At 35.6% G+C, this 13,880-nt stretch overlaps 1 protein-coding gene across 1 annotated transcript; it reads right to left on the bottom strand.

Annotated features, from left to right (window-relative positions):
- Positions 1-1,088: 1,088 nt before the first annotated feature.
- Positions 1,089-5,577, bottom strand: LOC148278997 (uncharacterized). Its single transcript, XM_088230595.1, has one exon. It carries the CDS (start codon positions 5,309-5,311, stop codon positions 2,081-2,083), a length of 3,231 nt encoding a protein of 1,076 aa, XP_088086721.1. The 5' UTR covers positions 5,312-5,577; the 3' UTR covers positions 1,089-2,080.
- Positions 5,578-13,880: the final 8,303 nt, after the last annotated feature.

Below are 13,880 nucleotides of genomic sequence, written 5' to 3'. Positions count from 1 at the left end.
AAGTAAAAAGTACACAAGTGTGTATGTTTAGATAAGATCTCGTAGATTTTAGGCTAATACATGAATACTTGTGAAAACATAAAAAGTTGGTATTATCATATAGATCAATCAGAAGTTGGTATGCATGGTTACTCATAATTTCAGTAGAAAAGTGATGAGTAATAAAACATACACAACAGTTCTTATTACTTGAATAAATACCACAGATAATGTATATATATGTCGCCGCTAAATAATTACATCAGCTACTCACAGAGCGGCTAAACTGTTTATTAAATGCCGGCATTCAACTGAATGGCCAGGCCGTCCGTTGTATGAATAAAGATAACTCATCGTGTCACTCACGTGTCGGCTGGTTGAAAGCTATCCCTTTGGAAATAGCCAAACCAAAATCCAACAAGGGTGCTATTCTGAACCGCTCTCGCGGCACGAGAAAACAGTTTTTCTCGTGTATTTTGTAAGTAAATACGCGAGATAATACGGCCGTGAGAGCGTTTGGAATACCACCCCAGGTTAGGTTAGGATAAGATGGGTTGGGTTAATTTTAATAATAAAATAACGTTTTTTTACTCAACTCATTAAGTTAAGAATTAATTATCAAGTTAAATTAAGGATTAAGTTAAATAAAAAAGCGTTTTTTTATTAAATTTAAACCAACCCATCCTAGTCTAACCTAACTTCACAAAACAAAATACATCAATTATTATTGTTGTATTCAAATTAAAGAGGTTAAGCGACGTTGAAACCTTTCGTTAAACGTATATTCAACGAACGGCTTAGCCATTCGATTGAATGACGGCATTGAATGAAGAGTCTAGCCGCTCAGTGGAGTGGCTGATTTAAACTACTTGGCCAGAACACCCGAGTTGAGATGTGAAAAGGCTATGAAAAAACGAAGAAGAAGAAGATTTAACTACTATATGGCGGTGACATATAGCATATCGTGAGTATACAGGGAAAAGTAAAATTTTACGATTTCGATAATTTTTTACCAAGTTTTAGTTCTGGATTAACGCTCTAATTACAGGTTCTTGTACTGAAAAAAAACAAATTGTTTTTTTTCAGTAAAACATATCTCAAAGTTTTTTTTTTACAAAATTGATAATTGTACAGTACATTGATTCAAGTCAGTCTATGAACATCTGCTACAAGACATATTGAAAAAAATAAAACACTTCCATACTAACACAATACATTGCTGATGCTTTGTACTTATGTAAAGCAAAAGAAACTTAAAATCAAAAGTGTGCATAATAGCAAAACTATGAGTTTTCGAAGCATGCTCACGATATGTTGGATAATTTATGTAGGTTTTGTCATTTTTGTAAAAATATATTTTAAAGAAATACTTTTTTTTTTAAAAGTTAAATAAAATTTATACAATGTATACCCCAAAAATATGCTGGTGGGATAGGTTACCACACAGAGCATCAAGGGAAAAGTCAAAAATGTTCAAAATAATTGAGAAGTGTTGAAAGGGAGGGGTAGGATATAGAAATAAAGGTTTACACATAGACAACTTGATAGAGAGATGTCTGTGTAGCGTGCCTCCATTACCTCCACCTTGAGGTAGGTAAAGATAATGAAATTCATATACAAACAAGGAAAAGATTAAGATAGTATACTACGAATATAAAAATAATCAGTATTGTTCAAAGTAATCCTGGCTTCAATAGTAGATTATATATCAAGCTGATTCTCGTAGTTATCGATAGTTGATGTATATATATCTAGGTAATCCTCGGTTCCATGATTGTATAGAATAAACCAGAAACATATTAATGAATATGATTAATACATTTGTAGTATTTAGTAATGGAATATGTTTATCAGATAACAAAAACATTTCATTCTTTAAAGATAAATATAAATAGTGAATACAATGACTGAAATCTAATTACAGGTTCTGTTTGTTATACATAATTGGGTAACAAGGAATTTATGTAGGAGTATAATACGTATTAATAAGCAATATACAAATTACCCCGCATTGAGATGTTAAAATTAGTAACCAAAAATCTTTGCAAGATAGCGTAGTACAATAAAAAGTACCTTATGAGCGAATAAATTAAATAAAAACTCACCTCTCATTTTCTTCAGTGTTTTGTGCAGGAGCGTCCTCCTTCCCTTCGTTAATATCACCAAGTTGCGCACAATCCGTGGCCGGTGTACCTCCACCACTATCATTAGTGGGCACTTCCCCAGCCGAGAGCCCCACTGAACTATTCACCAAACTGTTAACCACATGAGACACTACCGTGTTCACCGGGCTACCGAAGTTCTGAGTTTCCACAGTGTTGGGAGCCACACCCGGGTTGGGAGCGTAGTTCATGCCGGAACTCACCGGTAACGACACCACCGGAGAGTTAGTGCCCGACATGACGGGCTGGGAGGCTGTAGCCGTACTGCATATGTTCTGCTGCGTAATGTGGATATCCATCGAATTGTTCACATTCTGCATGCCCATAGTGGCCGTCATATTGGTTTGGGACATTGCTGGCATGACATTCTGCGGGATGGAGCCCACATTGCCCTGAGAATTAAAACCACCGATGGGCATTCCGACTTGCGGATGCATACTAGTCTGCGACTGAACAACACTCGTGGGAACGGAGTGAACCGACGAACCTTGCATGTTTCCGGGGTGATTTTGTTGCATGGACATGGGGATATTCTGTCCGTGTTGAATAACGTTTTGTTGGTTAGGAGGCACCATATTTTGCATCATCGGTTGAGAAGGCTGCTGAACTACATTCGAGACTTGAGGCATTTGTTGATTAATCTGTTGGTTTTGTTGAACCGGGACATTCTGCATGTTAGACATGTTAGTTTGACTCATGACAGATCCCTGGTTGGGCATGGCAGGTTGATTGTTCATGGCCTGCTGCGATGGCATCACGTGGGAAAGGGGTATCTGACTCTGCTGAGAGATGTGCCCAGATTGCCCTTGATTGGGGGAAGAAGATACCTGTTGATTGAGCATGGCTTGCTGAGCCCCCATGTGCTGATTCATAGGAATCTGCTGATTGACATTAGATGTCTGCATATAAATAGGGTCCGACACAGGTATTTGCATATTGGACTGGTTACTATCCATAGACATGGGAATGTTTTGGGGAGCCTGGGACATCATTTGAATAGTATTTTGAGGAGCTTGATTAATAGGATGCATAGAAGAATTCTGCTGAGATGATAGGCCTTGTAAATTTGCGGGCAATGTCGATCCTTGGGGTTGTGAACTCATGCTTTGCAAATTACTGGGTAACGTAGCACCTTGTTGGGAATTGACTATGTTTGCCATAACTTCTTGAGTCAGGCTTTGGCCTTGTTGAGTTAACTGAGATTGCTGTTGGTAGTATTGCGGCACATTGTGCTGAGGCTGGACCAGCGGTTGCGACACCTGCGTCTGCTGGGGCATGTGCTGCGGCTGTTGCTGCATCATATTCTGGGGATTCCCCGCCTGGGCACCCGGCTGATTGTTGTAATTATGTTGGACCGCCCCCATGTTCTGCTGCTGTAGCTGGGGATGCATAGAATGTTGCTGTTGAACTTGCCCCCCTTGATTATTCACTTGCCCCTGCTGGGATGTCATTTGATGCATTTGAGTTTGATTATGCATCTGAGGCATTCCCTGACCTTGACTATTCATTTGGGGCATTTGTTGCATCTGTTGCATGTGACTTGGAATTTGGTGAGATTGTTGCGTCTGCATCGGGTGCATTTGCGTCTGATTTTGCAAATGTTGCATTTGGGGTTGCTGATTCGGTAAGGGTTGCTGGTTCTGCATATGGTGAGCTTGCTGGGGCATGTTCTGAATAGGAGCTTGCTGCGGGTGCATTTGGTGAAGAGGTTGGTTTGAAACTTGCTGATTAGTCATTTGTTGCATCTGAATTTGTTGTATTTGGTTTTGTTGTCCGGGCATTTGTTGAATTTGTCCTTGGTTCTGCAGCTGCTGCATCTGGGGCATCTGCTGCAATTGCTGAATGTTAGGCATTTGGGAAGCATTATGACTCATGTGCTGGCCTTGCATTTGTTGAATTTGGGCCTGTTGGTTTTGTATTTGTTGCATTTGTTGCGGAGGCAACTGTTGATGCATCTGCATTTGTTGCATTTGAGGTAAGCCCTGAGATTGCGCAATAACTTGCTGCAGTTGGTGGGAAGGAAAGCTCTGCGGCATCTGCTGAACTGCTTGAGGCTGCGAAGTGGCATTGTGGTTAGTGGGGGGTGCGGGGTTGTGCGCGATGTGCGACATGCTCTGCGCCTGCTGCTGTACGTTGCCCTGCATGGCCTGCGACTGGCTAATTTGTTGCGGGATCTCAATAGGCGGGGATTGCACAGAAACACTGGCGGGTTGGTTCTGGGAAATATTTGTTTGCATCATATTAATAGGTTGCGTGAGAGATTGACCGGGAGAGGCGATAGGAAAAGAATGCGGAATATTGGGATCGTGCTGATGAGTATTTGGTAATTGAAGATCTTTTGCCGGAGGTTTGTTAACATTTGGATCAGAAACAGAGACAGGGTCTTCGTGTTGACCGTCGTTCAACACCACTCCACTATCGGGCACATTCACAATAGTAGACGTCTCCGTCTGACAGTCCACATTATTATTGACTAAGACGGGGGCACTAGGCTGAGTGGTAGTATGATCTAAATAGTCCATACACATCCACCGACCCCTCCGGAAGGGTTCCGTACTCTCTATCTTCACAACCTTGAACCTCTCGTTGCGCACATGCTCCTGTATCTCCTTCATTCCTTCGGCAGGCTTGGGGTTGCCGATGATGTTGTAGATGCTTCCGGTACCGGAGTTAGTTACGCTGACGTGCATCTCGCCCACGTCCGTGTTGTTGAGGGTCGGCACTCCCGGTCCGTGGGGGTTGTTGCCATCTTGGCCTACGATCGCGAGCCCATACTGGGAACTTGTCGGTATCACTGGCGCACAACCTAACGAAGCACTAGAGGCGTTATAAAACACGTCATCTTTGGAGAATGTATCCTCGGAAAAACTAGGCGTTTCGTTTTCTAAATCCGTAATTCTAGAGATGTCATCGGTATGAGATTCGTCTAAATCGTCAGCGGAGTCTTCTCCTGCATCCGTACTCACACGCGAACCGACTGTCACACTGGTGATTTGAAACGAAGATATTTTCCTAGTGTTATGTGACGCGGATTGCAGGCTGGTGGGATGGCTGTTACCTTTCTCCGTATCGTTTAGACGGAGAGATTCACTCGTAGTGCGATGCATAACATTGTTATATTTGTTTTTTTCACTAGTTTTATGTGACTTTTGACTTAGATTGTCAGCCATGTTGAGCTGTCCAAATCGAATGAAACTACATACGAAAAATTCGCAGCAAGTAGGGTTAAATTCATTTATCCAACGTTACGATGTAATACACATTAACTAAAAGTATCCATTGTTCACATAAAGCTTCACACAAAAAAATATTCCACTAAGTATGCTTTAAAGTCGTTCGTAAACACACACAGTCAAGAACATCTTTCGGAAAGAGGCAACATGGCGGCCATTTCTGCGCAATGTATTGTGGGTGACAATTTGCCAAGCTGACAAATGAAAAATTTTCGGCCTGTACTTTATTTAGCTTACAAAGACAATCAACAGATGGCAGTACTTTTAATAAACACTTGTTCCTAAGAAAAATCTGGAAAAGCAGGTGAAAATTGATAAGCAAGTACTTTTCTTAAAATTCTTTTTTTATTTCAATTAGTTTTTACAATAGTAAATAAATAAAACTAGATATGTCATAAAAATATTAATATCCAGAACTGATATTTAAAAATAATAAAAAAACATTTTTTATGTTTTCAATGCTTATTTATTTGTTTTTAAAAGTAGACGAACGATTTGTAAATTGTTTATAAGTTAGAAGTTCATAAGATTTTCAATATTCAATGACTTTTAAATACTTTAAATAGTTATATTATATGATTGCATTTCATTACCTGCTATAATAAATTTTCCATAAATTTGACTGTTACCTTTATTTGTATTTACAAAATTGTTGTTTGTGGTTTTTAACAAGACATAATAATGTTCAATTATTATTCACAGATGACTTAAAACTTTTCAGTTAACAAAGCTGAACAATTTTTGATCTCTGTTTGGGCTGATGTAACGAGTATGTTGAAATTGATAAAACTCAATCATTTGCATCTTTTACTACAAAATACAAATATAATCAGACTTCTCCTTTTGGTATATTTATTGGCGCATACATTTCGATAAGTACTTTGTAAATGCCAATCACATACTTTTTGCTGATGATGTAAAGTTTTTTGAAAATAATATCAATTGAAGACTACATTCCTGTACTCTGATTATTGTCGAACTAACTAGTTTATTCTTTACATAAATAAATGTATTTCTTTCTTATCCAAGCATAAAACTATAAATATCCCATATTTTGATGAATCACGGTCCCCAGGAAGGTTATTATTAGAAACTTATATTTGATTATCACACCGATTAAATGAAAAAACTTATCATTTAAAGTGCTAGGACTTTTCATGCATTTTTTCAACGATTTTAAAAGCATAAAAAAACTTGTACTACCTTAGAGTATATCTAAGTGTAGTACTTTACTGAGAAAAGAGTAATTTACAGTTAGAGTATGTTGCGGTTATATGGAATCCCCAGTACAAAATATTTATAAATAGTAAATAACAAATTCAGAATAAAATCAGACATAATTAAATGAGAATTTAATTGTTCATTTAACACAGATGTGATGTGCGGTATGTGGTGGCCAAGCTGTATATTATAAACTCAATATATAGTCTGGAGTACAAAAGAGTAATTGCTGTTACAAACTCGTCAAAAACATAAAAGAAAACCCTAATTTAATCAGTGCTAGCTTTGGCCAACTTCGTGAGTAGTGTGAACTTTAAAGACAAGCAATTATAAGCATGGTTTTGTGTTTTGATATACACATGATGATGGAGTACCTTCATGTTGAAGAATAACACTTTGGACATTTTCCTTTTCACACTTCTGAGAGAGAATTTTAATATAAGATTATCATGCTGTTTAAAACAAATTGTTTCAGTTTGAGTATATATTTCTTTCAATCTCACAAACCTACATAATTTTTTATTTTAATGGAATTATGACGAAGATGTTTTTTTTCCAAATTTTGTGATGATGTTATTGAAGTAACAAATTTACAATTTTATCAAAATTTAAAATTTTTGTTTCACCCCTGGAGCCTCAAGAAAAAACAATTCCATCTCCAACTGTTGGCAAGTACTGAATAGTCATATTGCTTCATTTATAAATGAAAACTGGTATGACATTTAAATATTGTTTTTAATTATAAACCTTGCACTGGGTTCGTTGTTTGCAATTGCAAGCCACACAATATACTTTACCGGTCTTGGATGGTGAGGTTTGAGCTTGTCCAAGATAGTATGGGATGGAGCCATCGCACTGCATGGCAGTTTGTTTTATTTTGATAGGTTTGTCAGGTGCCATAAAGCATTCTCTGATGGCATCCTTGTCACTGTAATGCTTTGCAATTTCTTAAAGGAATTCCAATTGCGGCAATGTAAAATTTCTTGTCGCTTTTTCCATTGCAGAAGCCAACAACTCTGTATAGTACCATTAATGGCCCAAGTAAAAAGAGACCAACACCATTTTTGTTGGCGGATAGAAACCTGAAAGCATGCTGTGTTTTGATCCATTCTATCAGCTGCACACATAGTTCTATTGAACCGATAAAAGGTATATGGCCTCTCAATGGAGATCTTTTTTGCTCCGTTCGCGAGTCATGGCTGGCTTGATCCAATGGATACTTTCCATAATTTGTCAAAGAAACAGTGTTGTCAACCCATTGAGTTATACGGATGGAGGCCTTGTCAAATGTAGTTGGAGTTGTTTCAGTGTATTCACGAGAAAGCATACCTATGTTAAATTTTGACCCTGCTACCTTCTTCTTAAGAATTAAACATGAATTTTAAATTCGATTGTAACCACCTCATCATCATCCAACTCTTCATCTGCCAAATTTTCATGCAATGATATTGCCTCTTCAACAGTTAAAATCTTATAAAACAACAAAACATGTGAAAAATTACATTTTAGGTATGGTGAGATCTGCGGGAGTTCCATATGGAACAATAGATATTGTAAATCATCCACGTTGGGTATCAAACCTGATACCTCGTGCATGGTCGGCAAGGAAACGCCTCTAGTGCGGATGAATGTATGCACGTGTATATGTATGTTCATGAATGCATTATAAGTGCCCTGACTCAACACAGATTTTCTAGTGAGTCAGGGCAAGTTCTCAAGCAAGGATCATATCTGGTTGTGTCACTATCAGCTATGTATCTGTACTCAATAAATATAAATATTGATAAGTAATAGAGCTAAAACCTTCATTGATGCAGGTGATAATTATCCATTCGGTACTTACTTGTCTATAAATATTTTATTTATTTAACACTTTATATACATACACAATTTAAAAAAATGGTAAGACTAAAATTTTTTAACACTAAATCACTTGAAAACAAAATACATAACATTTTAAATTAATAATAAAACCATATATGGACAAAAGAGTATGGTTTACTAATAAACCCATCTAAAACAAAAATTATGTTTGCAGGTAGTCAAAGATTGCTTAGTAAGCTAGACATACCTTCACTTAATCCTCTTATTGTCAATCGTACCAATATTCAATACAAGAAATCCGTAAAAAATCTAGGAGTACAAATAGATGAACATCTCTGCTGGCGAGCTCATACTAATGAATTAAGCCACAAAATATTTTTCAGTCTACACTCACTTAGAAGGTTGCAAAAATTCTTACCCATTAGTACTAAATGCACCCTTGTACAAGCATTACTACTATCCATTCTAGATTACGCTGATGTTTCCATGACTGATTTAAGCTGTGAGCAACTCGATAAACTTGAACGACTTTAGAATACATGCATAAGGTACATTTTTGGTCTTAGGAAATATGACCACATTTCTGATTATCGTAGGCAACTGAAATGGCTCAAAATTAGACAGCGGAGAGACTATCACTCCCTCTCACTTCTGTTCAATGTACTTCATAGTCCTAACGCTCCTATATACCTGCGTGAAAATTTTCAACGCTTATCAGTTCATGGTTTACCTCTTCGTTCTAATTCTCAAGGCACTCTCTTAATACCCATCCACAATTCCTCTTTCTTCTCTAACTCATATAGTGTCCATGCGGCTCGACTGTGGAATCATCTCCCACCCACCATCAAAGATGTTACTACATTATCTCTGTTTAAATCACGTCTGAAAAAACACCTCCTTTCTCTTCCTTAATCTCTCCTCCTTTCCTTTTTCCTCTTTCCTCTTTTTTCCTTTTTCCCATTGAGTAATAGTTTTGATTTAAGGTAATTTATAAACAAATACGTTTATTTCTATTTTTATATACTTTTAGCTTTTTAATCTTTTTTTTTCTATTGAATTTATTCTGTAACTTGAATTATAAAAATAAAACTTTTATTTTATTGGTTGGTTGGAAGAAATTGCCATTTGGCAATAAGCCCGCCAATGTACAAATAACATTATGTACAAAAGTTAAATAAATAAATAAATATATAATCCAAATCTTTCCTTAACTATTCACAGCTGTAATTACAATAACCAAATTCCAAATATTAAATATATTTGTAAATCGTTGGACAGAGTAGATTCAATTAAATATTTAGGCATTTATAAAGATGGAAATTTAAGATGGACTAATAAAATCGAACATATTAAAAATAAATTGAAAAAGCAAATTTACTCTTTTAAAACTATAAGAAATATAATTAGCCTAAAAGAACTTGTAAAAATATATTACGCGATAACTTAATCAGTTTTGGAATATGGAATAATTGGACGGGGATGTGCAAATGACACACTGATCAAACAAATAATAATTGCACAAAAAGCTTTAATAAAAATCATCTTAAGAGTCCCAATCAGAACTAGCTCCTTCAGTAACTTTGAAAATCTTAATGTAAAATCTATTAAACAACTTTATGTAAAAGCTCTGTTACTATACGCACATAAAAATTATTATCTACCTTCCGTTACAAATACAAGAGTTACTAGATACTCCACCCTGATTCTGAAAAAAAAAAAAATTAATACAACCTTCGGTCAAAGACGATTGGCCTACTACTCGGTCAAAGTGTACAATCTACTTCTATTATCCATAAGGACAGTTAGTAAGTACTCACAGTATAAAATTGCCATTAAGAAATGGATAGTGGAGGTGGGTTGCACACAGATCGATGAGTAGATCAAGCCAAACAGGTAAAATGTATGTACTATTTATGAAATTTGGTCTATTGGTCTTTATAAACTGGTTATGTGTTTTATGATTATTTTAGTTTATATTGTTTATTATGTTAATGATAATTAGGTTAATTAGATTAATAAAGTTTTTTTATTATTATTATTATGTTAACTTTGTTAAATAACTAATTTAAGGCATGTTTCACATTTTGTAAAATGTTTCCCTCGGCACGGGGCGCCCCAGTGAGGAAACATTATTCTGTTTAAAAAAAAAAAGAATACAAACAATGTAAAAGTATAAATAAACAAATATTGGGGTGGACATTTTGACATTCCTTTGCAAAATATTGTTGATTTTACTGTACGTATTCATAAAATTACATATTTTGTTCAAAATTAAAGATGAAGACACTGTATTGATCAAAATATATGACAACAGGGATGGATGATATTTTTGAGAAGGGAATATGAAAGCTTAGGCATTTACAAAGCTTATAACCTGTCATTGGCTGGTTTGAGTGATCACGGCACACATTATATTGACAATTATGTTAGTAAATTCACTAGTTCCTCTGAATATTTTATGAATACCTATATGAAGTATTAGATTTATTATTATCCTATTGGTGTATACGGCTTAAATAGGTACGTTATATAAACATAAACGTATTATATACATTAAATATAAAAGTGTTCCATCTCCCTTTACACATCCGTTGGTGCATAGGGCACTGTATTGATAAACCAAATGCTGTATAGTTCGATCATTTGTTACATCTTCATGATCTCGTTACCTTCGTAAGGTGATCAGTCTTATGATTTAGGTCAGGGAACAATGAAATGTTGCATAAGAATCCAGGATCTCAAGAATGGTATACAAACGCGCAAAACCACTACACAATAAAACGAACTTACCTGAACCAGGTTTGTTTTTTTAGGATTTTAACCAGAGAGCAGCCATCAAGTGGAAAACATTCGTACAGGGTTCTAGCTATATTTCACACACAGAACTGTATTCTTCATCTGCCTGGACACACATAAATTGTTATGCTGTGTATTATACTTAAAAGGCTTGGGTAAATAAAATAAAAGTAAAGAATTAAGCTAGGAAGGGCTAAAATCATTTTTTAAAATATTATTATTCGTTCTGTTAATATTTGTTGGGATTGTTGCAATGTCTTTATATTGAAGCACCCTATTAAGAACACATTATCTTAATCTAAGAGCTAAGGGTTCACAACAATAAAAATAAAAACACAAAAAATATAATTTAAATATCCATGGAATCTAGAATGAGGAACATCAGCCTTCCAGGAAATCGGATACAAAAAATGTTTTCTTACGCGCGGTAAAAATTTGAGCATTAAATTATAAATGCAAAGATTCTTGAAAATGTGAGAAATAAATGTATTTTAATAAAAACGAACTACTTTGAACGACGTCACTAGTTCATATGAATCAACCAATCAACGATAAAAGAGTTGTGGAATATTTTTGGTTTACTTACCGTCAACGGACCAATCGGTAGAACTGGCCGAGAAGAAGCGGAAGAGAATTTGAGACGTCACACGCGGAGTAATTTCTGAAATTCCAAACTTTAAAAAAATCACAGCGCTGATAATACGATACATAAAAAAGAATTAAAAATTTGACTTGCTCTATTGACAAATAAATAAAAACCACTGAACTTCTTCATTGGGAAAGCGAAAATAAATATTTTACATCTTAAATACAAATTTACAGATTTTTTTTAAATGTACGTACAAGTTTAATGTATCAACAAAACAAATATTTTTTTGCAAATTGACCTATCAAATTTATGCAGCAGTCGAATTCCTAAACTATTTTTTAGTAGCAAGTTTAAGCTTGGTTTGGCAGTGTGAAAAATGTCAATACATTAATTATCTTTAACATTTCTCTTTCTGTATACAATGAAAGCATCCACCCCTTTCCCGAAACTGTTCATAAAGACTCGTGTCTTTCTTCAGTTTCGCATATCACTATCAATTTTTAAAAAACTGATTTTGCGACGATTTAATATTTCTTTACAATCAAACCGCGGAAATAACAAAACAAAGAACATTTAAAAGCTCTCACTGTAACCCTCACTGCAGTATTGCCAATTTGTGATCAATACAATACACATGGTCAGCACAATCACCTTCTTCCAATTTCCCAGTATAAAAGTGAAGGAATACAGTGTTAGTTCCAAATTGAGACCCCGGCCGCACGCTCCAGATGACGCCTCGGAAAAAAATCCAACAACGACACAAAACCCAAATACATATAGGAAACATTAGTAGCAAGTTTAAGCTTGATTTGGCAGTGTGGAAAATGTCAATACATTAATTATCTTAAACATTTCTCTTTCTGTATAAAATTATTCGCAGATGCAGTTAAAAATGATGATGAAGCAAATGACATGTTGTGTCTGCATTAGTTCATAAAATAATTATTCATTGGCTAGTTATCAGTAGATTGACTGGAAGGGATGCATAAAAAATATTAAAAATTATCACCGTTTTTTATAAGATGTTTTATAATAAATTACTGAAAATTCCAAATATGAAAATGGCAACTGACTACTTTGCTCTTTTTTTCACTAATAGATTGAATTAATTATTTTCAGGTGTCGTAAATCAAAAATATCGATAAAAAAGACTACTGGTACTATCATAAATATTTACTAATATTACAAGTTTATTTTCTGCAAGTGTTAAGTTTAAAAATTCAAATTTCCATTCGTAACATACATTTATCACCGTCTCCCAAAAAGAAAACATCGTACGTCAGATAAAACCGTACAGCGGCCAATTCCGTAAAGCAGTTCTAAGTTGGAAGAAAGCGAGTTACATATTAGTATCTGTCATACGTCATTTTGTTTTTCGTCATTTTCGTTCGTTTTGTGTATTCTTGGACCCTCGTAACTAGACATGGGTAACTAAATTTTGAACCGGTTCAAAAAGACGGTTCTAACGCTTTGAGCTGTTGAGCTGCAGCTCAAGCTTCTAATAGGCGGCTTACAGCTCACAGCAGTTCATTGTGAGTTTCGTTCGAATTGTACGTGACGCTTTATATCAGCTGAGTCAACGCGTTAGTGGTGATTTGGTGAACAATTGAGCTGGTCTGCGAGCCGGTTCAAAACTCCACCTCAAGTATTTGAGTTGCGAGCTGACCTGAAGCTCAAAAAAATAATCTTGAGGTACCTGTGCCTACTCGCAACGTATTATATCAGTCAGAGAAACGTTTGCGGCGGATGGGAAAGATGGGATGCAATTTCACACTCGCTGTTACAACATTTTCAAATTTAAAAAAAAGCCGTTAGCACATATCTTTACGAAATTAGGAAGTGACGGTATTGAATTTCATTTTGTAAGCATATTTAGCATAACGATATCGGCGATGTAACACTTAGTTGTAGATGTTTTTGTAACTATAGCACGTTGAAGGCAAATATATAATATGTTTTCGGTTAATTCCGTACACTGTACGGAATTAACCACCATAACTATTTATATTACACCAAGCTAACGCCACTTGACTTCATTACTATGTTTTTCAAAGTTTATATCAGAATTGCCAAAGT

The sequence above is a fragment of the Micrasema longulum genome, unplaced genomic scaffold, assembly GCF_059751315.1.
Source record: "Micrasema longulum isolate JH-2025_06_02 unplaced genomic scaffold, ASM5975131v1 h1tg000792l, whole genome shotgun sequence".
Lineage (NCBI taxonomy): Eukaryota > Metazoa > Arthropoda > Insecta > Trichoptera > Brachycentridae > Micrasema > Micrasema longulum.
This window is presented reverse-complemented; position numbering and strand designations above follow the sequence as displayed.

Excerpts from the sequence above, each read along its gene's own strand:
- LOC148278997 (XM_088230595.1), bottom strand. The coding sequence starts at position 5,311 with ATGGCTGACAATCTAAGTCAAAAGTCACATAAAACTAGTGAAAAAAAC.